We start from the raw sequence: 26,172 nt of genomic DNA on the forward strand, positions 1-26,172 counted from the left end.
CATGACACAAATTGAATCTCGACATTTTGTATCATCACAATTGTTCAATATTTTTAACATCAGGATGCACTTTTTCCTTCAAAAAAGCACATAACTTTATCTATTTAGTCATAAAAACTTGTTCGTTACACGAGGTTATCAGTAAGTAAGTATTCAGGTCGCAGTTGACATAAAACAGGCGTCGTTTAATATTGATTATGTGAATGAGACGAGGGCGTGTCTAGTACGATCTATTGTCACGGATTATGACTGTCGCCACGCCTGTCTGGTCTAGAATTAAAGTTTAATCACGAAATACATATTTAGCTTTCTATCTGCTCTTTGACAGAGACTATTTTCTTTCTGAGCTTTCCAGACCCCAGTGGTATATAATACTATACTGTTATAGACTACCACTACCACTAGTACCACCTTTATGTAACGCAAGAGAGCAGAAACAAAAAAACTTGTGAAAAAATGAAAAAAAAAACGGTGAAAAATCAAGATGCTTTTAAAAAAATCTTGATTTTCCACATCATTTTCTTACAAGTTATTTTGTTTCTGCTCTCTTGCGTTACATAAAGGTAGTACAGATAGATAATAGTGTCAACATGAACCCTGTAAGGGTGCAGCAAATTTCTTATGATATAACTATTCCTCAGGCTAGAATTGCATCAGCAGGTAATATCAGCAGTAGATCCAAGATATTACCTTTTAGGTTTTATAAAACTATCGATGTTCTTACCTTACACTAGCGAAATAATAAAAAAAATGATCCTTCTAAGTCATTGTATTGGCCACTAACATAAGCCAAAACTGAAATCTTTATACAGTTGGAAATGTAGAAATATTTGTGAGACAGTTTATCAACCTCTCAGTGGTAAAGCAAGGCAGGTATAGGAGTATTTATTTCGTGACGTAATCCAGAACAAAGATGTTTACTTAGGCTGTAGCCAATATACTCGTGTTTGTCTTTAGCTGACAGAACGATAGTGTGAATAAAACGGGAGGGCGCCGGCACTGTGTCGATTATCTCAGTACATTCCGATCATTTACGTCACCTAGTTGAAAGCAGCCCATTATCTTTTATTTGGTTTATAGCAGCGATATCGGCGTGTATGTAATCAAGGATGTAATTGAGTTATTGTAGTCCCAATTTTTGTAGTACATCCAATCTAGTAATGTTATTTTGCGGCTAATCTCTTATTAGAGTGACTCAGAATGTTCAATAAACAAAACCTTCTAGAGGTATAGGGGCATTCTTCTACAAATCAGCAGCTATTTTACGGGGAACAAAATATGTGCACAAATGTTCATTGAAGTAAAACTCATTTTGTTTTAGTATGTCTTTCTTTATTGTATGTAATGCTATGCAAATGAAACATAGTAAATACATTTAATCACTATAACGTTTATTTTAACATAAGTATTTCATGTGATACACACTAGGCAAAATCACAGCTATGTTTAGCTACATTATGTCCACCCTAGTGCGCTTTTATATTTCCATTCCGTCTTCAGTGTATAAATTGTCTCTCGCAATATAGTATTGAATGCCATAAAGCAAACTTTTGCTGTATTTGCTATGTCATTCCTTGAAGAAAGATGCAAATAAAAGCGCACTGGTGTGGCGATAACATTTCCAACTCGTGGTAATATCCCGTTGCCTTTGTAGGGATTCGAAACCCCTATCTATCCTAGTCTCACTAGATTAGTTCGAATATGAGTGTTCATACACTGCCATTATACGTTCGTCACACAGCGAATTCATAAACTTCTTTTCATGTCTGTAACTTGTTGTCATAAGTATTAGGAATTTAAAACCATTCAAACTTATAATATAGTAAAAAAACGATTTGTAACAACTGCCAACAAACTCTGCTAATATCGATAATTCTATGTAAGGTCTTTTGTTGCTGCTGCTTACAAATATTTGAGCTACTCTATGTTCTGAATTCTGCGTAAACCATAAAATCGTGTTTATCATTCTTTTGTTGTCCAAATAATAGTTGCCGAGTCTATGACGTTAATAAGCATATGTTTTCTACAATAATATATATTCCAATATTTATCTGTAAACAGATTCCTATGTGTTGTCAAAATTAACTTAGTAATATCTGCACTTATAGATATGTTTCAATTTTTCGAATTTAAGCTTTTTTCAATTTACCAGCTACCATAGGCAAAAGAATTTTCTCATTTTCTTATGAATTATTTTGGAACAAACTTTGACTACAAGCGTAAGCAAAATAGAAATACATCGCATACACAATTCGTGCTCAATATTAATAATGTTATCTAGTCATTTATAATGGCATATTGAAAGAAAGAAAATATGACATAAATATTTATGTAAATACACAATAAATTACAATGATTACACAAGCCCGTATATACACAGAGATTCGACCTTAATAATATACGTCAAACAGTATATTTGATCAATAAATAACTTCTGAACGCCAAAAATTATTTACAAATTAAATACTGAAGGTATAAAGATTGTTTTACTTAAATTAAAAAATCACTATACCCTTTGATATCACAAATGATTGCGAGTAAGTTGCTGGGCAACTTTACATAGTACATTTATTCCTAACAGTTGGAGACTCGTTACTACCTAAGGCTGTTGATGTATTTCATTAGATTGAATACTACTATGACGCCCATGATGTCGGTGTAGCCTTCGTGGCTCGTGCTCGGCGACGAGTTGCACAGGTCCTTCCGACAATAGCAATATCTGGAATCAAAATAAAACAAATTCAATAAAAAAAAAACAAAAATATTTTATTGACATTAAATCTGTTACAATATCCACACATTGTCCTGACATCTATGCTAGCCGAAGCTTTGTTACAGATGCCAGTGTCTTCACCCTTATTTATTAACATGACAATATTTTGTCATAAATGAATTAATGAATTGACTCAAGATAATGCGGCGAAACCGCCCTCTTCAATGGGCTAAAAGTCTCTCCTATTCTCTGCTGCGTAATATATTGAAAGGAAACATGCTGCTCAATACACCATAGCTTCGTTTGTGAATAAACAACGAATAGTTTGTCCAGACTATGTAATAGGTGCATTGTATAAACACACAAAAGTAAACTTGCACTATGAAACCAAGTAAAAATAAATCTTTACACGTGCTCCTTGCTTTATACAAATATTTTGCATAGGGATTTTAATTCCGTCAGTATAAACTGTGCAAACAAATGACGTATCTCTGCATGTAAATATGTGTTTTGTATGAACTTAGGGATTACTCTCTGAGATTTGGCCGTATGATATCATTATCACCTGATTTGTAGTCGAAAGACGTACGTTGTAAACCTCCAGACTTAGCAAAACTACCAAATGTTTTTTACTTCATTTACACGTACAAATTCCTAACGTATACTGTCATTTACTGTAGCAAGAAAATAAATGTTACCATATTTTTTTTTAGGCACAACACTTTTCTTTTTAGAAAGGCTGTATGCTATTCGTGTCTATGTACATATGATGTGTGCCTTATATTTTTTAAATTAATTACTTGAGTAAGTGTATTATGACGTCATTACCTTGTAGGTGTACTCCTCTCGCCCTTGTCGTCGACGTGTTCACAGCCTTCTACGTAAGGTTCTAAGATCTCCATCTTTGGTGACCACCTCCCGTTCTTGTAGTCCTGGTACTCGTGCTTCTGAGGCGCGCAGTCGCGAAGTACGCCGTTTATTCTTACTGGAAATTTACAAAGATAAAACAATTTAGTCGTAAAACATTTACTAATAACGAAAAGAGCATTGAAATAATGGCCATTCGGTAAAAACACGTTTCCATTTCGGTTGCTAAAAACTTCCTTGCCCATCTGGATAGCCTAGAGCCCAAAAACAGAATAAACCTCCACAAACCAATTGACACAATTACATCGTACAATTTTAAGTTTGAAGGTTTACCAGATATTTATTATGCTTTAATTGTTGTGATCTGCCCTAATAATTTCAACGTCAAAAACCTTGAAAGTAAACGGGCGGGCGTTCATTTCGCAACTTCTATAGAGATTTTTTCGAAAGCCTACTTTCTGGTGTCCAAGTTATGTGGCAACTTTGACAGATGGTGGTTGAGATTGTGAAACAAAAACTCATTATAGTTAATGTAATTCCAAAGCAAAAATACATTTTTCATACTTTACTACTTACTAGAGAAAATGCGGCGAGAATATTCCGTATAATATATTATTTACTTAGTGTCCGTTTCACAACCGTAAATACAGCTATCGCCATGTTTTAAAATATAGGTCTACTATGTACGCTATCTATTTTAAAGTAAATCAGTTATTTAATGTTCAAGTGTCATTCATATTACGTATAAGTTTTACTCCAACTCTCACTTTACATAATTAATTTTGTTGTGTTGAAAGTTAAAATAACAAGTGCCGTATAAAACTAATTATAAATTACTATTCGCCACAAAGTGAGCGTACAAGAAAAGATGTAGAAAATAGAGTCGAGGTTTTCTTGGAGAAATTAGTCGTGATGGTTCTAGACTAGGGTCATAAGATAATCGCAACACATGCTAATATGTATAATGTTCTGCATTGTTTAGTAGGATACCTAATGCGCGAAAGTATAGAGTCAAAAGTCAAGCTTATGTACTATTCATAGACACTATTTAAACTGCTAATGTCGTGCAAAAATAAGAGTGTAAACGATAACAAAATATTGAAATGTACACTATACTGTGCAAATGATAAGAAACGAAAAAAAAATATTTTCACGAGTAAGGCTAGAAAATCTTTGAATCTTAGGCGGTATCATCAGTTCCTCATACTTCCCAGCTCAAGTCATTACAGCAGAATAGTGTATATGCCTTCAAGTAGTTTTATTACTCACCTCCATTTTGAATATCAAGATGGAACTCCTGCTTCATGCACATGGTAGAGTAGGGGCAGTCGACGATGAACTTGTCCGAGTGGTCGAAGTGCACGCAGAGCCGCTTCGTCGTGTTGTAGTAGTGGCCCGGCGGGGGGTTGATCAGGCACTGGTAGCACTGTAGGGATGATACTCCTGGAAATAACATACAGACTAAGTTATAAGTAAGAAAAACAACATATCGATATAATTACAGGGTAGCAGATAATAGCAGATTTTTCCCAGCGACTAATAAGTTTAATTTAAAGAGTAACTTTAGCGTTTTGACGAAATGTTATCCGTCAAATCGTAAAGTTATTCATCATGTAAAGATGTCAGTAGATAAAACATGTCTATACATTTCAATTATGTAAATTACGTTAAGGATTAAAGATTAGTCATGGATGACAGAATCCCGCAGGCATATAATGCATTATGCAGTAAACAAGCTATTTTAAACCACCGCGTACTTATAAAATATTTACTCGTGCTCGTAACGTAAACTTTAGCGTCCTTCTAAATTAAATAAACGACATAAAATAATTAAGGTACGTATTGTTTACGTTAGCATCACAATATCCGATGACAATCAGAATTCAAATAAGGAAATCGTAAGAAAAACATTTGTGAAAAAGGCTTTGAATGTCCTTCCTCAGTATTTGCATAAGTTATGTTTATTTATTTGTTAAATATTGGTATTGTTGACCACTTATATTCTTAGTAATATTTACAAGCCTTGTGTTGTAGATGTCCTTCTCTCGGTCTTAAATTGCAGGTAGTCTTACTGCAGAGTAATAAATCAGAATATTTGTAAGACGTGTTGACACCGTGCCTTGCATTTCCTCAACGAGGTTAACGACGTGTTGTTGGGACCCTAATGCCTATAGGGTTTGTAAACAGATTTATCGACAAAAGGATTTTCCTAAACCATTGAGAAACTTAACATTCATATGCGAACCTGTTATTTCAATAACAATTAATTTTAATAGTTACTACCATCAACGTCATGTAGCTAATAAATTTAGCATAAGAAATACTTCAATGTCGCTTAAAATTTGGTAGCGAATTGACCATAACATTTTGATCTTATAAGTAACCAACATGAATATTCCTTTTAAAATATACTCATTTAACATGCGAGAACATACATGGCCTGCTTCTTCCCACGTGCTTTATAAAGATGTACTAGACCCATCATTGTGTCTTAACCTTACTTCTAATAAACATACTCTCATTATGACGATTTGTCCTTACCTCGCCCACGCTTGTAATCACATTCGTGATGCTACACTTACAATACAAAACGCTAATGTGCGTAACAGACTACAGTAACAGTTGACAGAGTGACCTATTATTTGGCAAGTCACCTTGTGAACTCAATCATACCGCATTACAGCACAGATTATGATTGATAACTTAATTCTGTATTGTGCAGGGTCATTACTATTATGATTAGGCCTGAATAAACGATTGCAACATTTGCTGTTTTACGAGCGTAGTTCTGTTTAAACAAATCGGTTTTTGGAAAAATATACTTATTCCTTGAAGAATACGGAAGGCCCTTGAAAGTCGATCTAGTTCCTGTTGATTATGATAAGGTTCTCAGCTGGTATATAATTTTCTTTATCGACAGCTTGTGTCCGAATGCTTGTCTCCTATTTATATCAAATATTATTCAAAATAAAATGTGATTGAATGCGTATACCCATTCACGCGATCTTACCAGTCAACCTTGTTATGTCCCTACAATTACCCAAATAACATAACAACGTATTATAATAATTTTGGTAGTCATGTCATGTTAATGTATTTGTGACCCGCCGTGCCCGTTGTTTCGCATGAAGTGACACACTTCGCATAATTAACCATTATTCCAAGTTTGTTTCCACGTTTTACGTAATTGCGAATTCCTTCGATGTTAATTGGTAATCGACAATGGATACGTATTATTCAATGCTTACTTACTTTGTGTGGTAAAAAGGTCTGCGGGCTTTTCTTTTCCGCAGTACTTTTGTACTAGTACCTATATACCTATTAGGCTGTTACCTGCCAAGTGTAAAGTCAGTGCAACGGATACCACCTGTATCTGCCGTAAACAAACGCCTTTTCTAGAATTGTAATAACTTTTTAGCCTATGTCACCTATGTCGGTTAGCTGTACAAATCTGATTTTGACAGATTTTGTGCTGTTTTCTAACCTATTCAATCCATACTAATATTATAAAGCTGAAGAGTTTGTTTGTTTGTTTATTTGTTTGTGTGTTTGTTTGAACGCGCTAATCTCAGGAACTACTTGTCCGATTTGAAAAATTATTTCAGTGTTAGATAGTCTATTTGTCGAGGAAGGTTATATAGGCTATATATCATCACGCTACTACCAATAGGAGCAGAGTACCAGTGAAAAATGTTACAAAAACGGGGAAAATTTTTAACGCTTATGTAACGCAAGCGAAGTTGCGCGGGTCAGCTAGTATCTTATAAATATGTATGTGAAATGAACTAGATGAATGAAAAATGCTTAAGTAATTCAAACCGGAAAACCACGTCATAAGTCCTCCTGCATCTGTTTATTAACTTAAACAATTTAAACAACATGATAATTGGGACAAATACTAAGCAAATTTTGATTAATATCTTTATATCAATAGCTGAATAATGAATATTGTGCGTCTTGCGTTTGCTTAGGAATGCACTTATAATGTGTATTGGACAAATATCTTGCCACTGCGGGTGGGCATGACTCATCCTCATATGTTATACGCGTGCTAACTAATGGAACTGAATAGGACTGTGCGAATATAATGCTTATTAAGTTCGTAACAATGTGAGATGACAATTTCCTATTAGTATTAAATGTTCTTATTGTTGTGAGCTTGATAGTTGAATCTCGATACTTCGCTTCTCCTGAGAGCTACTTCATCTAATACTAAAATTGCAATATTAGTTCTTGAGATTATCGCAACCAAATACATGGACTCTCTAGCTTTTTAATATTGGTATAGATTCGCTTTGTAGTTCTGTAGCTGTTCGCACTAGTATTAATTAAACAATGCACTAATGACTAAACAAACGTTACATCAATTAGTCTTACTTTACTGCGTTACGCTATAATTAAAACATTTACTCTTAAAAAAAAAAACAAAACGAAGTCCATTATGAAGATAAGTATTATGCTACAATGCATTTGTCTAAAAATTCAGTCCATATATTAACGTGGTTTACATTAAGTAATAAGACGTAATTAGGTACATAATACACAAGACTGTACCTAACAAACTGAATATGTTAGTCACGATCTCCTTGATACGGCGAGGTCATTGACTTGTAAAACACATGTTTGCTTTTGGAAAATACGCCTGAAATGATAGCTAGTTAACAATTGGCCAGATTTTAAACTATCATCTCGTGTAACCGTTCATAACTAGGAGTAAATTTTATCATCATCGCTACGGAGTAAGTCGTGCTTTAGTCACCTAAGTATCGGTTTTGAACCATTTTATTTTATCTCATTTGTATAATACTTGTATGAGTCAGAGTTTGGTTGTTACAACTCCCACGCAGGTCCGCATTACGCATGCGCCGGTGAACGCTCTTTCTTGGAAGCAAACCTTTGACAACCAAGTGTCTATAATTATTGTTAACAAAAGCTTACTTATATCATCTTTGTTTAATCATGTTGCGTTTCAATATATTTTAATTATTTGTTTAGTACTAATTGAAGTTAGCCGAGTTAGTGTGAGATAATATAAAGTTATAAAACTAAAGATCGGGCAACGAACTTTGGATTATTGTGTTCTTTAATGTTATTCCATAATTGTACAGGTTATAAAACTCAATTGACAAGGTTAAGTAATATTATTGTTGTCAAGGTCTGTGTTAATATTGAAAATTGTTCTACTAGGTCTCTACGTCATATACTATTTGTCTTCTACGTCGCCTCGCTCAAATAGTATTAGATCTAGAGAAAAGATCTCGGATTGTTCGGATCTCGTCTAGAAATAATAAAATTATTCATAATTTCATTAAATACGCCTTAAGCGTTACAGCTATAGTATTCATAGATCATATATTCTTTTAAAATAAATCGAGGTGGCTTAGAAACATGATATTTTATGTTAAAACTAAAAGTAATCAACGCAATGCGGCTCGTGCTTATTCTTTTATCATGCAATATTCTATGTTGCTTAAGTGTCAGAGAAGATTATTTTCTAGACGATGATGATCGTAACACAAAAAATCAAAATGAAAATTCTACTATTATAACAGTATTGAGAAGAAGTGAGCAGCTACAAAAAGATACTATCTGGAAATCTACAAACGTGACTAAGCTACAGACTGTAAATTCTAATGAAGATGCCTACGATTCTGATGCGGACGACAATATCGCAATGGTAGGCGGACTCATTTCTGACTCTGAATATTCTGAAATCAACCAAAATGAATACGAAAGAAAAGCAAACGATTTTAGATCGAATTCTTTTTTAGACCTACTAAAAGATTATGTTTATCTTTACGATGAACCAACATCACCAGGATATGTACGAAGTCAAGATATGCAAACATTCCCTGCACTTAAAGACAATGAAACTAATTTTATTCGCAATATTACTGATGGAGAGAACTCAAACAAGGAAAAAGTGTTAGTTGACTTTTACAATTTAAAACCAGCTGGAAGCCAACTTTCACCAGAAAACGAAACTTTGATTGGTGACAATATTAACCTGTACGAAAATCAAGTTTTCTGGTACGTCCCTGACAACATACCTTGTTGGAATCTCCCCATCTTGTATGGTGAATTAGGAGAGAAATTAACAAATGACGAGGTCTTTCTAACGTACAAAGGAAAGCTTAAAAAGGTAACAGAAAACACGGAAAATGAAGAAAAGACTCTTAAAGAAGCTAACATACCCGTCTCACAAGCCATGAATAAATGGTGTGCTGCAGACCCCTGTTATGGCGATCATACACTTTGTTTGTTCCCAGAAATGGTAAATTCTAAATTGTGTACACGCAAATACAAGGTGTTTACTCCGACTATGATGCAACGTGTCAAATTAGTAAATAATTTGAATTCAATGCGAAATCGAGTAGCTAACAGAGGCACAAAATTATACCGACATTTACCTACCGCAGCGAATATGAGACAAGTAATATACGATACCGACTTGCAAAATATGGCAGCAGCCTGGCTTCATCAATGTCTACCAGGTCCAAGTGCCTGTTCGTCTCTCGACGATGAGTTAGTAGCACAACTAGAATGCACTAAATACGCTAAACAGTGCTGTATGAGCGATGATGAAAATGACATTTTATCCAAATGGTAAATATTAATATTTTAGTCAAGTGAAAGTAGATAAGAATAATAACAAGTAAATCATTATAAATACATAGGTATATAAAAGTACATATTATATTTTTTGACAGTATACCACGACGTGGATGTTTCTTCGATGCCCTTACTGGTTGCCTATACACATGGTTTCGAATGGCTGCACAAGATTTGACTGCTACAGATGTAGAGTGCGGCCATATAACACCAGCCACCTACAATACTGTTCAGCTTTTATGGGCGAAAACAAGTAAAATAGGTTGTGCATATGCTAGATCAGTAATGGGAAATGTTCGAGTGGTATGCAATTTTGCACCCGGTGCAACGTTCACAATCAGTACCAAGTTTTTCTGCGGTTTTATAAGTCATCAAGCAATGATAGAAGATTTCATTGACAACATAACGACACCAGGTTTTTTAGCTGACCTAGGCATCGTCCTATACCCACAGAAAACCTTGAATATTACCCACGAAAAACATTGGTCTACCAACGTTAATTACTCTTTAAGAATGTCAGATATCGATATTTTAAGTAAGGTATATAGAAGTAAATGGATGAGGGACGTTTTAGATGATAAAAGTAATAGTACACTAGGTTTCGTCGCTCGGTTGGTCACTAGATATACTTTTGAAGCTGAGAACGGACCGCAATGTGATTCAGGAAAAAACATTTACCAACCAGGAGAGCCAGGTTCATTATGCTTGGCAAAAGGTAGGCGTTTCTACTCTTTGTGTTATGATTTCCGAAACCCTATATCTGGATATAGGTTGGTAGCCGTGGTAGCTCCGATTGCCTTGTTCTCGCTAATTTTATATGATTTGTTCAGTGGTGTCGTGAGACAGACTAACTATTAACATAAAGGTTATAAATATAATCGTTAAAAAGATTATACTATTATTTTAATGTCCTTAATTCCATCTTGTAGTTTGAAATAGGACTGATATAACTCAAGTACGATTTTCGCTTCATACAGCATCAGTAACTTTTGTATTGTTATCACTTAGCCGAAATTAACTGTTTTCTGTCGCAAGGAAATTTAAATCAAGACTTGTTGATGCATGATTGTTTTGTTTACTAATTCAAGGATGTTTGCTCGTAAATAGCAATAAACTTATAAGTAACTACAGATAATAATGATGTCGAATGATTTTTTTATCAAAATGTAAATTTACTTGTAAATCCATTAGTTAGTTTGTTCAAGTCGTATTTCTTTAGAAGTGCAAATTTCAATAACTACTGAGTCATAACAATATTGCGTTGTAAAAGAATTGATTCACATAAATACACATCTTGAAATCTGTTTACATAACGTGTCATAATACGAGCCTGATTCTAGACGTGACATCTTTAGGAGACGAAGTTTTCTTCGTCACTGTGATTGCAACTATATTGCAATTTTTTCTCAAAAATTTCCTATACGTAAGTTAATCTTTCTTTTCCTTTTCTTTCAAAAAAAGACAACTTCCGAATTGAAAATTGCTCTTGTGTCTCGGAAACTTTTCAAACACACAAACAACGGACACAAAGTGAAACCAAGCCCGAAACAATTATTTGTGAATCGCACAAATAATTGTCCCGTGTGGGAGTCGAATCTACGACCTCCCGACGCAATGGTTGCGGCGTGGCGACATAAACCACTGCGCCACAGAGGCAGTCGAAGTTAATGAATGATTCATATGTTCACAGATTTTTAATTTTGCTAAAGTTTACTAATGTTCGTTTAAGTTGTCACCACTTCACATCTAAACTTAGCTATTGCAGTTAACTGATTCGAATACAGTATACTTTTCTATCCCACTGATCGGTTCGTTGGTATATGTTTATTGTTCCTTATTGATAACGAACAATGGTTCAACATCATTACTAGACTACCTACACATTACTTTAACAATGTGCCCCTGTCCATATAATAGGCTATCTTTTGTACCATCGCTGTGTCGTTCTTAGAACACAACATTTCAAGTGTACATTATTATAATCCGAGTTGATCATCTGTCTTATGATCAATACTTATTCTGTAAATTATATACTGTAGTGGTTAGGATGTTTTTCTTTATTCTTCTTCAACCTTTATAAACACTTTTAAGTCGTTAAATTGTATGGTATTTACGGTAATGTACTTTAGTATTTGCAATGATTACTCAGTACGTAATGATAAATATCTATAAAATTATTATGAATAGGTACGATTACTCGATAGTTTATTTACACGCCCACATTCTTGCTCATTGCAGTATCATCTGCGCAAATGCTATATTAACTGCTAACATTCTGATAAAGATGATTGCGTATAATCTCAATGCTATTTGTCTATATACTCCTTCACCCATAAAACTTAACTCCACACAGTGAGATAAGCAATAGTAATTAAATACCTCGAAGTTATTATTTATTTGATTTTTTAGTATGATTGGTTCTTGATTAGTCGTTCTATAAATGGTGTGTGATGACTGGTAAAATGGGTTCGATGACACAAAATACACGGAGCCCATACTAATACGAGTATGAGCGCATCCTTTGTCAAAATAACATCATGTCTTTGTAAAAACATTGTGATAAAACCTTAATAAATCTGAAGAAGATTGTTATTAAATTCCCTTTACCGTGTATTCACATAAATATTTAATATCTTAATGTAAAATTGGTAGTAGAACAAAACATGCCACTTCAAAGTGTCGGTTATGTTGACGACCACATGATAGTCCGTGTTAATGAAACAGCTCCCTGCTCCACGGCTCTCAACAAACCACGGTTTTATAACACTCCACCGACCGTAGGAAGTAAATTGAACACTTCCACATACATAATCACGGGCGAGCAAATCATAACACTCGTGAAAACTGCTAGTGCTGGCTTGAGCGTGAATATTTCCCTTTTACTCTGTACTTAGGACCCACGCAACAGTCGTGACTGGAAACTTATATTTGAAGAACACTTCTGAATGCAAAGACTTGGTCATAGATTTGTATTCTGCCTTCACAGCTCATTAGTTACTTAGTTTGATTGCGTGATATTTGAATTATAATGCAAACTAGGTTAGTATGACATTAATCCGCACATCTTCCACGGCTTGTGTAATATTGGCGATGAAATTCGCGAAGTCTCGTTACGTGTATAAATAAAAATCGGTGAGGTGTACAAACCTGTTGTTATCAAGGACAGGACTACGTACACCACGGCTAGTAGGCTCTGCTCCATACTTGTCTTTTTGCTGACAATTTATCTTCTGCTTATCTTCGGAACTTCTTTCGTTCTATTTTCTCTTAAAATAGGTTCTCGTAGGTCTTTGGTGTCACAGCCATACATAGGATCTGGAAATATTAATCGACACGTTAGTCTATCGTTTTATTCAAATCAAATCTCTCCTATATTGATAGTCTGAAAATAACAATCTATTTCGAACATATTAAGGATATTGGAGACATTCACTGACCTAAACATGTGCTTAAACGACTATCGTATTAACAACACCTGACGACTATTAATTTAAAGCAGACAAATGCCCAGTCCTAAAAGTACGTTCACACCCGCATGTACTTCGCCAGTCAGACTGACAATAACACTTTAATCCAATGTGTCACACTGCAAGGAAACTGCGGTTATTTTGCTGATTCAAGTAACTTGATAATTTCCTGATCAAATTAATCTTGTGTTTAACATCAGTATTAAAAAACCAGTACCGGCCGACGTCCGGCCGTGTGAACGGTGCACTCGAGTTCAAAACCGATTCGGTGCTGTAACACGTTCAGTAATATTGCGTTGTAAATAAATTGGCTCAGTCGTGTTATTTTCAAGGTCCTGACACGGTTGTTTGCGGCCTTTCCCCCGGTCTAGGGTTGGCTTTCGACCAATCACATGCACTCATTCAGCCGGTAGAGGTGTGGAGTAAAAACTGCCTGTAATAAGTCGACTCTACCAAAACTCTGTTTATTTATCGAACAAACTTTAGGTTATAGAATTATTTCAACGGCGCCAGCGACGACGACTAATATAATTAATACCCGTTTCCTTAGTGGATATAAAGCGATATTTCTTGAAACTTGTTCTCAGGAAAAACATTTTTCCTGAGAAAATTATAATCTAAAGCAGCAACTTCGATTACAAGCAGGCTTTAATTGTATACTTTGAGCAGTGACCGGCTCGCAACTGGTTCTTTCAAGCGTCATTTAATTTTGCACTCGAAGTATCTCATGTCGCTATAAGATATTTATAAAATTATGCTATGTATTTATAAATTTTAATAATATCTCGATATATCTTAAATAAATGTTAATTTTATCTCTGGAAGATGATTAAGAACTCTAAGCAGATAAAAATATTTTTCTAAGCTTTATGTATACGTAATGCCTTTTTTACTGAACTAGTTGTATGACATGTCAATCTTCTACTAATTCAATGTTTCAATACATTGACACGGTGAGCATGTACGTGGGCAGCACTAATAAATACATACGGCGAATGATTTATTAATATTTTACGTCTATAATTATCTCATCAATACGCGTAACGCATTATATAAAGCAAGTTCCTCACTTTTAAATATGTCGTACTTAGGACTGGGCACCATAACTCGGACTTATATAACTAAGTCGAAGTCGTACCTAATTGGTGCAGTTAAACGAGTTCGACAAAGAAACGCCGAGGCAAAAGAATTACAACATTGAGCTAGTTGCGTATGTCGCTGTGTTCAACCATGAAATAGTATTATCAAAACATTTGTCTCACTGGTCACACCATGAAAATGCAACAGTTGCACAATTGCAACACTGAGTTGCTTTATTTACAATCAGAGGCGTATTTTAAGATGGCGCGCCCCGGGCTCCTGCAGCTTTCCGCCCCATCAAGGAATGAAAGAACACTGAAATTGATTTTTAATTTTTAACCAATTCGTTTTAATTTCATTGATTAAATCGGCTTTAATCGACCTTCACGTCCTGTAGGGAGGCAGAATCGTCTAAACCCTTAATGCTCAGTTCCGCGGTCTTTGTGGGCCTGGACACTCGGACGGTGTTCTCCCTGATGACTTCCCTTGGAGCTCGATCGTTCGAGCTCCCTTAGTGCATAGCCGCAACTCCGAAGCGGACTATTCCAATGCCGGCCAGGTTTATTTTGGCTTTCCCGTCCCCAATAACGTTTCTGTAGGTCACACCGCTTTTTGCTGCTGCAGCGTGATAATCACTGTAGCCGATTTTGGAGCCCGAAGTTTGGGCGCCTTCTTTTTCTTGCCCTTTCTGTCGGATTCCGTAACCTTGGGCGCCTTGGCTGCCTAGCTGTTTTACCCGACGAACTACCACTCATTGGCAGCCGTCGGGTTAGTGGACGGTGGTTTGCAAGCCACCGCACAGGGCTGCGGCTGTTAACCCTGCTTCGCTTTGATCCGGGGACCTGTGAGCTGCGGTGCGGTGGCGGTGGCAGTGGCGTGGCGGATGCGTTAGCCGGCGCAACTGATGACGCTGCCCCTGGCTTTTGTGGCGCGGGGGTTGAAGCCGTTGCCTTTACCGCTCTAGTGGCGGGCACGGGAAGTGCACCTGCCTTCTTCTCCGCCACTAGGGGTCGACGGATGCGAGGGTTCGAGCTAGCGATTTCTCGCTGCATGTAATCGACCTCGACCGATTCTGGGCTTGAAGCACCAGATTCTCCTTCGTGGCATACTGCCTGCTCGAGAACGACACTGCCAGCTTGATGTTCCTGGCAGCGTCTTTGAGGAACTTTATAAATGTCCCATTGAGGTGACTGGATTTGTCGGCCACTTCTATCAATGCCTCACGGTTGGTGAGGATGGTGTCCGCCAGCTGGATGGCGGTTTTGTCCTTGGGGTCATTGTCTGACACTCGCTTCCCCGGCGCTTTCTTTTTCTTTCTCGCCCCATCCGACTCCTCGGATGTGTGGCGCGGTCGTTCTTCCGTCAAAGGCGGCCGCTCTCGGATAGATGAGTTGCATCCGAAACCACGCTCATGTCGGAGCCAGTGTCGGAATCGACACTAGACTCCCGAGCAACCTTGGACCTCGTCCTCACCGATGAGGGTCGCTCAAAAGTGGGCGTGCTCCGACCCTCCGGAACTACACAGTCAAAATTGCTGGGCTGCTTGCCCCCAATGTCCTCAGGTTGGGGCTTCTCGCCCCTCCCACTTACATCAATTGGGTTCGTTTTCAAATTTATATTATCCATACAGTTCCCGCGAGTGTGGTGGCTACTATCGGTCCACCGAGGTAGAGGCCCCACACCTCAGTGACCCTTATACCACTGGAGGGCGGGAGGTGCCCCAGTGGCCGCTTGCAGCTGGTATTCCCTCGCATAACGAGTGAACTCTGACCACGCAAGGGCCCCAAAGGGGGTGCCACTGCCGGAGTTATTCGGGATTTTCACAGAGGTGGTCTCCTCGCGACCCAGCCGGTTAAAGCAGGGCCCTCGGTCCCACCCAGGATGGGCGGGTTAACGATATCCGACGGTTGACGAGGGCGGCAGCGGCCTGGCTCCTCGTCAGCTCGGGGCAGTGTGAGTGCCCACCGAGCCCGTCATCCCACTGACGGCTCACCTGTCTCACACCTGTGTCCCCTGCAAGCAGAGGGAGACACACAGAAATTTTTCCTCCTCGCGATCGCTGTTTCCCCAACTTTTCAGTGTTACTAAGCCCCCCTCACCACGACAAGATACAGACCCACGAGGTGGAAAAAACAACGCGCCTAACCTAACGCGAGTCGACCAACATTGAAACATACCGAGACCCAAGATAGTTATTAGTTCCAAGAAAGTCTGACTTCACTTCAGAAGCGTCGCGCCGTAACAGAATGAATTCTGTTCTATTCCACTGCTTCGTCGCCGCCCCGATGCCTACATACTTTATAATTTTTCTAGATAGACGGGTACATGTTAGAACTTCTAGAAATTACCTTGCGCAGGGCGACGTAAGCTTAATACTGAAATATTTTTTTTGGCTTCAGACTTGCTTAAGACATAACAAAACCGAGGTGGAAAAAAATACACGGTTCAACCGGTTCAGGCAAGAACAAGGGGCGGCTTGCATACTTGGAAAAGGTGGTTCAGGCGCGTTCTAGCCTTACGTCTTAATTTTTTTTTTACTTTTCCAAATGTCCAAACCAAAGCGGTCGGGGCGGCCTGCCGGCCGCCCTTGGGCCGCCCCTGGGCCGCCCCTCACGGTCTGCCGCCCCGGGCTATAGCCCTTCTAGCCCTAGGGTAAATACACCCCTGTTTACAATTACTCGCGGTTTTTTATTATAATGGTTTAAAGTTGCCTTTTCACAAGAAAATTGGTTAGAACTAAGTAGTTAGAAGTTTCTAAGACTTGCTTAGAAGTATCTTTTGCTTATTTTTATCATATATTTTGTGAAGATGTAGGGACATTAACCCCCGATTTCTGAGTACATTTACCGGTAGTTTATCTATTCAATAGCGTTTTTTATATGAGTTTAAACGCTATTGAATAGATAAACTAAATGTACCTCAGAAACTGAAGGTAAGAGTAACAATAACAAATGCAATTCTATTTCTTAAAGTAAAGAAATATCTGGCGTATCTTAATTATTTTTTAAAGAAAAAAAAATCATCATAACATAATAACATCTTGAAGACGGTTACATAACATTTTAATAGCTGAAAAGGATTCGCGGAACGTGGCCATAAAACGTACGAAAATAATATATTTTAATACACGTTGCTAAAACTAACAGCTAATTGGTATACCGTCTGCGTTATCAAAGGCTTTTTATTGTACGTATAAAATGTATCACTAGTGTTTTATGCAAGGTGAACAGGATTATCAAGTCCTTACGCACAAATATCAACAGGTTTTAAATATCATTGGACAGTTTGATGGTCCTTACTTGATTGACTGCCTGGTATCCGATACATTACAGGCACTTATATCAATCAATGTGTAAACGGATACAAGAACGATAGAACGCCTTTGTAACTTTGAGTTATTTAGGCCTCTAAGGTCAGGTTTCACCACTCCTGGATAAATATCGGTTAGTTTTGACAGTTGTGTTAATAGATTTGTTGTCACTTTATCTAGAATTTAGGTTATTTGAAAATGAATCTGACCCTAAGTTTTTTTTAAAATTGGAGCCTGTCTTTTTTTATTACAGACACCTCAGCAATAAAAATAATGAATAACAAGTTTTAATAAAAAATAGAAGAATAAGACCTTTATTTTGTTCAAAAATGACCTGAGTGACATTTTGTATAGGTATCAATGACGAAAGGTTGATCATAACGACAAGAATGCATAGGTACTGTCTACGTCTAATATGAGTAATGAAGTTCGTACATTTTAATTAAGTTTTCTTGTAAGCTCTGACATCTGATAAACTGATACTTAATTGCAAAACCTGGCTGCATTTTTCAACAACACTTTGTAATTGAATGCAATATTTTTATGATTCCGGTTTGGGATCGCGTGCCTTGCGACATTGCACCGGAGTGACCGTTGTCCGTTACCTCACATGCGCCTAAATGTGGGCGCGGTGTGTTAAGGACATTCGACAAACCTACATGCACATCTTTAAATAATAAGCTTATCTTGAGAAGCAACGTGCGAACTTGCCCAGTTTTATTTCATTTCGATCTTTCATGAACTTTGTAATACTTTGTACCGATAAATATTGTCAAAATATTGTCATTGGACCCAAAATATTTGGCAAATATTTGCGTAACACATGAACTAAAACAGACGAGTTTATTTGTTATGCAGTGGGTCACTTTAAAACAAGTTGACTTGTGCAAAAATTTACACAAGCATGCCGCTGAGAATGAAGCCGGCGCTCAAAAAAACATTCAACTGGAAGGTCAAACTTTGCAATTCGTTCCTTTGTATCTCGTTAGAATTACTTCAAATCGCTAAATATTTCATTGACGAATGCACAACGTAATAAGTAACGTAACCTTACGTTCGATTTGAAACTGAAATATATTTCATAACATACCGAATAGATAGACTGTTGCACTATGAAATGCAACGGCTCTGGCGCCCAATTGACCGTGAAAAAAAAAACTAGTTGTTACTAGTTTTTCAATAATAAATTGATGAATCATCTAGTTTAAGTGCCTATGCAACTTTAAGAAGTAAGACTACATTTTACTTCAGAGCTATATCGCAAATGTGCTTGTATGTAAATGAAATGGTGGTTGCGTGTTAATATTTACATAATTAATAAATGTCGCACATAATTTTCATATCTTTCGACATTCATCTTTTTCGTAAGCACTTTATTATGGCCTCGCGTAATAATGAATTGTTTTGTTCAAAAATATTATTTTTGTCCATCTCACAAACGTCACAATGGCAAAATATTATATCAGTCACGTAACTTCTTTTCTCGAGTAAAAGGTCTACGAACTTATACAGTCTTTGTTGTATTCCTTTGTATGTTAACTGGAATTCATCCATCAAAATTCGATGCTACATCTTTAGCACCTCACAAATAATTCAAGTTACCTTGACCTCGACGCACTGACCGACAGTCGACTATTTACTTCAAAGTACTTCAAAGAAATGATAGTGTGACGTGACGTATTACATTTATTACGGCTCAGTGTCAGCCAGGTGCATGGTCGTTTGTATGTCGCTCTTCCAGATTGTTCACTCAATGTGTCTTGTCCACTGACCCTCAAGTTCAGGGAGTATGCTAATTTAATTTGATTATCGCTAAACAATCCTTAGTACTTGAACTTATCAAAAAATAGAGAAACAAAGTTCACGTTGTTACCAATTTTATAAACAAAGAGGGCTTTGAAATCTTTATAGTACAATCCCCTCTGCCTTTAGTAATATTGAACTAAGCAATGGATAAAAAAAATGTGGAAAATATATATATTATTAGAGCAATTAGTTGCCTTTACACCTGTTTATATCCGGGAAATTTACGTACTAGAGCGTTCAAAACAATATCCTTTAGGAAGCAATCAAACAAATTCATATTGTAACAGTAATACTATAATAATATATGTAGTTTGACCTTCATTATTGGGCTTTTTAGATCTGTTATCTCGTGATTTATCAATCGTCAGATAAATTAAGTCGAGGTATAATTTTAAATTGTAGTGTTCGTTAGAAACCGCGACCGTCAGTCTGTTTTAAGAACAATAAATTTAGTTTAATATTTGATGTTGTTATCTATACTAATATTATAAAGCTGAAGAGTTTGTTTGTTTGTTTGTTCATTTGTTTGTTTGTTTGTTTGAACGCGCTAATCTCAGAACTACTGGTACGATTTAAAATCAATGATATAAATAAAGAGATCTTGTGTTTCATTCTTACGTAATCGGTCAAGAATTTCTTTGACCGCTGATTTCATATTAGGTTGAAGTTAATAATTTTACGGTGATGTCAAGGACAACAACAGAATTGGTTATTATGTTGCCTATTTAGCAAATATTACATAACCGTTTTATGTTATTAACAAACCCAAACGAATTCGTGTTAATGGCAGCATCGTGAGAAGCTTAACTTTGTTTGAATACTTTTCATTGTAAAGGATTGAAAAAAGCATATAATAAAACATTGAAAAGATACCTTGAGGGTTTCGTTTTACAGAGGATGCATTTTTTTTAATGTGTATGGTAATAATAAATTTAACCCATTAATGTCCAGCTGCTGGGCAAGGGTCTCCTCCCATAATGAGGTAGGGGTTAGGCCTTGAGTCCACCACGCTAGCCAATTGCAGGTTGGGCTCAGTAGAAACTTAAGTTAAAAAAATTGGGTCCTCGGAAAACGCAAGGCCTAAAGATGTAACATTTCAATAAACTATACGTGGAAGTTTAAAAACAATTAAATGTTTACATTGAACCTATACCCACGTTTGTTTGACAATTAGATTATAGTTTGACCACCTGTGACTGATCAATTGATAGTAAACTCGATTTAAACGAGAGTGGAACTGAGGCAAGACTCACAATTAAACTTGTTTGTTAAGTAACTTTGTTCAAGATAACTTTACTAACACAATGACTTGACATACATTTATTTTAAACTAGTTTCTTTTATCTAATTACAGTTAATTCCATTGAATTCTATCGAGAGGAGAGCTAAACAAAAGATTGTAATGTTTGTATGTAATATACATTTTTTTTGCAATTATAGGGAAATCTGAGTCATGAACGGTAAATGATGAGTATTATTCATCAAACAAGCTAATGATATTAATAAAATCTTACAATTCTAAGAAATAAGGAATCCTCATCTGCGTTTTATATTCAACATCTGTACTTAATATCAAGCTTGGCACTTATTTATGACAGTACATGTAAACCAACAGTCATTAACATTATAATTTTAAATAGTAATTAATTTGTAATTTCTTATAAAGCTTATAAAAACACCTTCTATTGACTTGCTTCTGCTTTGTTTGCCAACTCTACCATTGTGGTTTCAAATAATCTAGTCCTTGACCTTCCTCACAAAATCTAGTCGAGAATACTATTTACTATCTCAATGAGTTATATTGCAACGTGACATTGACTCTAATTCTTCAATGAAACTCTATTAGGCTTAAAACAAGCAGAAATTGTCACGATTACTGCGAGCTCTATTTGTAAACAAACGAAGTCTAATAAATAAGTAAACGTACGATACGATTATGGTAATAGCTCCGATAACGTTTATATCTAAATTGTTTACGAGCTTTCATTACGCACAGATTTTCTTGACAACGTATTACAAATTCAGGAAATAATTGACACTTATAAATGCATTACTTACTGCTCAACTTCAACACATATCAATAATTCAAAACACTGTGGCCACGGTTGTATAAAAAATATTTTCATTAAATATTTCACACAGTTTTCACGTTTCGTAATTAAGCACGTGTGTCGGTTCGTATGTTGGACGTGTGCACGTGTGCCTCGGTGCGGTGCCGGCGACTGACTGCCGTCCACGGTCCAATGCCAAGACAATAGTCAGACATTTCTCGGTAAGGCAAGGACTTGCGACGTAGGGCACGAGCTGCGCAGACGCACGCTGCCTAATCGCTGTTGACTGAACTCAACCGTGTTCAATCTTGAGAAACAAACTGCGAAAAGTGTCTCTTGGTTGCCGAAATGTTATAAAATGTATCGATTATTGAATCGTTTTTATTAATTCTTACTCAATTATCATTTCGGTAATACTTAACTCAAGCATTTTCTTTTATATTAAAATTAAATTGATTTTTATCAGCTTCACAAAACGTAAAGTGGATTCTGCCATTAAATTCTTAATTTTTCCGGTATATATTTTTCTTAAGCCCGTTTGTCACAAATTGTTTGTCAGGTGAATAGAGATGTTGGTTGTCGTGGTGCATATTACGCTGTCAGCGTAGCGCGCGACACATTAGATCATTACTCCAAGCACTATCATCCGGTCGACATCGACCTGATCCACTACTACTCGACAATCGACCAATTGACTCGACCGTGACATCAGAACATATACACATACTATGAATACACGTATACACAATATCATTAAAAAGTAGCAGAAACTTGCAGTACGAAGTTCAAGCAGCGAACTCTTAGGATTTTTGATAGTGAATGTAACCAATCAGCAATCGTCAAGCTTTATAAAAAAAAATATTTTAATCAGATGTTTACATATACCTAGATTCATTAATTGACTCTAGACATCTGTCATTGTTAAGGAATCCTATTCGTTTGCTGCACACATGTGTCAATAAATTAATGGAATCTCTATAATAGCGATTATCCTATTACTTCTTGAGTTATTTTATTCGCATTAAAGTATCGTACGTGATTGTATCGCAAAGGCGGAGGTATTTCCGATGACGTCTTCGATCAAAGATACACTCACCGACGTACTACCTCCTTGCATTTTATATTCATGATTATTCTCGGTGCAATATGATTTCGTCAAATTGATTGCATGCATTTGAAAGTAATATGCACTTTATCTGGAAGGCAAACTAATACATATTACGAACTACATAACCGTGGAGTAGAATATTTCACCGAACATTAATATTTTTATCAGTAAATAAACAGCCCACTCGAAATTTATTTATTATCTAGCCCTAATAGAAATTTTACATACCTCAAAACATGTTGACTAATGTAGAGTTAAAATGTAATTTTTCTAGACTTTGTCATAAGCTACAGGTTTTCTGTTGCCACTTGGATACTCTTGTCACATTTCTTTTTCAGTTAAGGTCAGTGTCCTATTTTACTAGATCCGGCAACTTTTTTGTTTAGATAGAATGACTGACATCTGAACTTCAAATCTTTATAAGGTTATCGCAAATCCAAGATTATCAAAACTCATTCTTATTCTTCCGCTACATGATAAGTAATCTTTTTATTAGGTACTGGAACTATCTTCAGGCACTGTAGATAATGATATTGTTCTCAGTCTCGAATTTCATGGAGCTACAAACGAACTACGAAAGATGAGAACTGAGTTATCTCAATAAGTGCTAACTGATGCTGAAACGCGTAGAGCAATTAGGGATGACGATGATTTGCGTCGGTTTAAAAGAGTGGAAAGGTGCTCCGTCTTTATACATAACTTGGCTAGTATTGTCTACATAGAACAATTATACACAGAATCACCAAAAGCGCAAAAATACGTAACTATAACGGCAAATAGAGACTAAAATATTTTTGCGCTTTAATTAATTGTATACTCTTTTCTGTACACATAATTTCAATGTTAATACCAAATATGATAATTATACGACCGCAGAATCAGTTGTTCAAACATAACTGAAATCACGAACACACAATCGTCAACAAGTTGAACAAAAATACAGGTTTTTAATATAATTGACCGTTGCACTGTCAACAATGGAACATTCTACATTTGTGTTCAAATTGGCACAGGTTTATTATGTAACGAGAAAGTGTTGTATTGTAATTCATCAAGTATTATTAAAGCGTGTATGTGACGCGAATCACTAGCGAACACAAGCCGCCACTTGTGTTTTAATTTAACTTGCACTGCGAACGAAGGTTGACTCCTATACTAATTTATTTGTACGAAGGTTAAGGCCTTTAAGTGAGCGAATTTGAGTAAATACATTTAAATAACGGTCTTTAAGTTACGATACGAATAGTTTTGCAAAACTTTTTGTATTTTGTAACGCGTGTTATCACATCAGAATAAGTTAAATACGCTTGTTGTAAATTAGATTTTATTTAAATAATTATACACAGAATTATAGTAGAAGCCGATATTAACATAATTTTATTATACTCTGTAATCTTACCCCAATTTTCTGAAACTGCCACACACGACTGTTTGACTCAACCCACAATAAATGACTGGCCAATGATTGAATTGTGCAATTAGTTTTAATAGTTCGCATCCACTGTTGAGATAGCATTGTATATGGTAACTAAACCTAATTTAACAATTTGATATGATAATAACAACATGCTACAATGAAGCATGACTGATACTGTTCACAAAACAAAAATAGTCTGAATCATAAACAATAAATAATTACAGTGATTCATTGTATTGGCTACGTTTTTCATGAGATCGTTCGCCGTCGGTGATTCGCTTACTTCATAGCCCCACGGTTGCTTACAAATCAGTGAATGATGACAATTTGTTCAGATGCTTCCGATACGTGACTGTTTTCCTTGAATTTGTGTTAAGTAACAAATGCTAAGCATGATGAATTATCTGTACTGTGCTACTTATGTGGTACAATTTATTACTCAATACAATGTTGACATTATAATACAATGAGAAATTGATTTAATTAATTGTGAGAGTTAGAAATTATGAAATTCTTTCGATATACTTGACATCTTATTAAGAAATATGGATTATATTATTATTTTCAATAAGTAATCGTTTTTCTTGATTGTACCATAATATATATAAAAACAATGAGAAAGTGAAACAAGGAAATTCAATATATTTTATTAAGTCTACAATAGATTATTTATACACCACACGAAAAAAAATGTTAGACAATATATTGCGAACGCAAAATTGAATTGCTAATATAAAACTAATACGCAGCCATTTCTGCTATTTTTAACTTAGATTTTGAGTAAAATCGAGATTTGTGAACAACTAAAGCTACTTTTCTAGATGCTAATTTTGGCTTATATCTTTGTTACAGTTAACGGACATAGTGAACGCGATGTCGTCGCGAGGTGAGTTGCCCCTAGAGCTGGCTCTACGAGGGCGCAGCTCTTCAATCGCGACGACTCTCCTGCAGCATTGCGCAGACGCAGACGCGCGCGGTCCTCGCGGCAGAACTCTACTGCATCGAGCTGTTGACGCCAGAGATGCCTTCTCGGCCAAGTTCCTCGTCGATAATGGAGCTGACCCGAATATCATTACAAAGTTAGTACAAAAAATATCTTAACACAACTAACAACAGTATGTTTTGCCTGCATCAGAAGTTCTTACTGATTCTCTTTACCTGATAGAATTAGGTAAAAAGTTGAAGCCGTTTGAACTAGGAAAATATGAAAATGCAAAACACCCAACCCACATTGCGGTTAACCTAAGTATAACGTTCTACAAAATAATTTACCTTGTGGTAATGTACAGGCTTTATGTAAATAAATGTAAAAAGCGTAACTAAAGGGCCTACCTTTACGCGTCACTCTGCCGCAACAACTTGACAACCGTGGATCGCACCTTTACTAATTTGAACTAGGCTTTGTATTCACAATGCCAACACTCAGAAATATTATGGCGTTTTGTTTACTTTTGTTCAAGCAGTTCACAGTCCATTACCCTCGTAGCTAAAGTAAGGTGAAGTAATCCAATGGGTGTCAAGTTGATGGTATGCGAATCACGTTTCTACCTTTTTAGGGCACCGCGTGAAATGTATAACGTAGAAAAAACTATTGATATTAAAAACAACCAACAACTAAAGATAAAAATCATTTAGAAGCTGGTATTAGAATTACGAACGATCAAGTTTTCAGCTAAGAAGTGACTTGACAAAATAACCGACAGCCACACCTAAAAAAGCTCCCAGTAAAGAAACTGAGCCA

The 26,172-nt window shown here is 36.3% G+C and overlaps 3 protein-coding genes across 4 annotated transcripts in view; 2 read left to right on the top strand and 1 right to left on the bottom strand.

Annotated features, from left to right (window-relative positions):
* Positions 1 to 26,172, top strand: part of LOC142981521 (rabankyrin-5) — a 47,788-nt gene that overhangs the window by 14,677 nt on the left and 6,939 nt on the right. Inside the window, exon 6 of the mRNA XM_076127512.1 lies at positions 25,284 to 25,510. Coding sequence (XP_075983627.1) covers positions 25,284 to 25,510 — 227 coding nt within the window. The remainder of the gene's footprint in view (positions 1 to 25,283; positions 25,511 to 26,172) is intronic.
* Positions 1,295 to 24,466, bottom strand: LOC142981524 (uncharacterized). Of its 2 annotated transcripts, none has more exons than XM_076127515.1 (5): positions 24,414 to 24,466; positions 13,340 to 13,507; positions 4,850 to 5,023; positions 3,542 to 3,698; positions 1,295 to 2,719 (listed from the first exon to the last, which is right to left on the bottom strand). In XM_076127515.1, exons 2-5 carry the CDS (start codon positions 13,392 to 13,394, stop codon positions 2,596 to 2,598), a joined length of 510 nt encoding a protein of 169 aa, XP_075983630.1. In that variant the 5' UTR covers positions 13,395 to 13,507; positions 24,414 to 24,466; the 3' UTR covers positions 1,295 to 2,595. The 2 variants fall into 2 exon arrangements, with proteins under 2 accessions (XP_075983630.1, XP_075983629.1); XM_076127514.1 differs by lacking the exon at positions 24,414 to 24,466 and adding an exon at positions 21,914 to 22,104.
* On the top strand, positions 8,962 to 11,920 carry LOC142981522 (uncharacterized). The gene is made up of 2 exons (XM_076127513.1): positions 8,962 to 10,186; positions 10,291 to 11,920. Exons 1-2 carry the CDS (start codon positions 8,979 to 8,981, stop codon positions 11,048 to 11,050), a joined length of 1,968 nt encoding a protein of 655 aa, XP_075983628.1. The 5' UTR covers positions 8,962 to 8,978; the 3' UTR covers positions 11,051 to 11,920.

This window comes from Anticarsia gemmatalis, chromosome 20, assembly GCF_050436995.1.
Source record: "Anticarsia gemmatalis isolate Benzon Research Colony breed Stoneville strain chromosome 20, ilAntGemm2 primary, whole genome shotgun sequence".
In the NCBI taxonomy this organism is placed as follows: Eukaryota; Metazoa; Arthropoda; class Insecta; order Lepidoptera; family Erebidae; genus Anticarsia; species Anticarsia gemmatalis.

Bases quoted from the DNA above. Each gene is read 5' to 3' on its own strand.
- LOC142981522 (XM_076127513.1), top strand. From the start codon at position 8,979: ATGTTAAAACTAAAAGTAATCAACGCAATGCGGCTCGTGCTTATTCTT. The intron at 10,187-10,290 runs GTAAATATTAAT...ATTTTTTGACAG, and splicing joins AATGACATTTTATCCAAATG to TATACCACGACGTGGATGTT.
- LOC142981524 (XM_076127515.1), bottom strand. From the start codon at position 13,394: ATGGAGCAGAGCCTACTAGCCGTGGTGTACGTAGTCCTGTCCTTGATA. The intron at 5,024-13,339 runs GTTTGTACACCT...TGTTATTTCCAG, and splicing joins CCTGTCCTTGATAACAACAG to GAGTATCATCCCTACAGTGC. The intron at 3,699-4,849 runs GTGAGTAATAAA...GTAAATTTCCAG, and splicing joins TCTTGATATTCAAAATGGAG to TAAGAATAAACGGCGTACTT.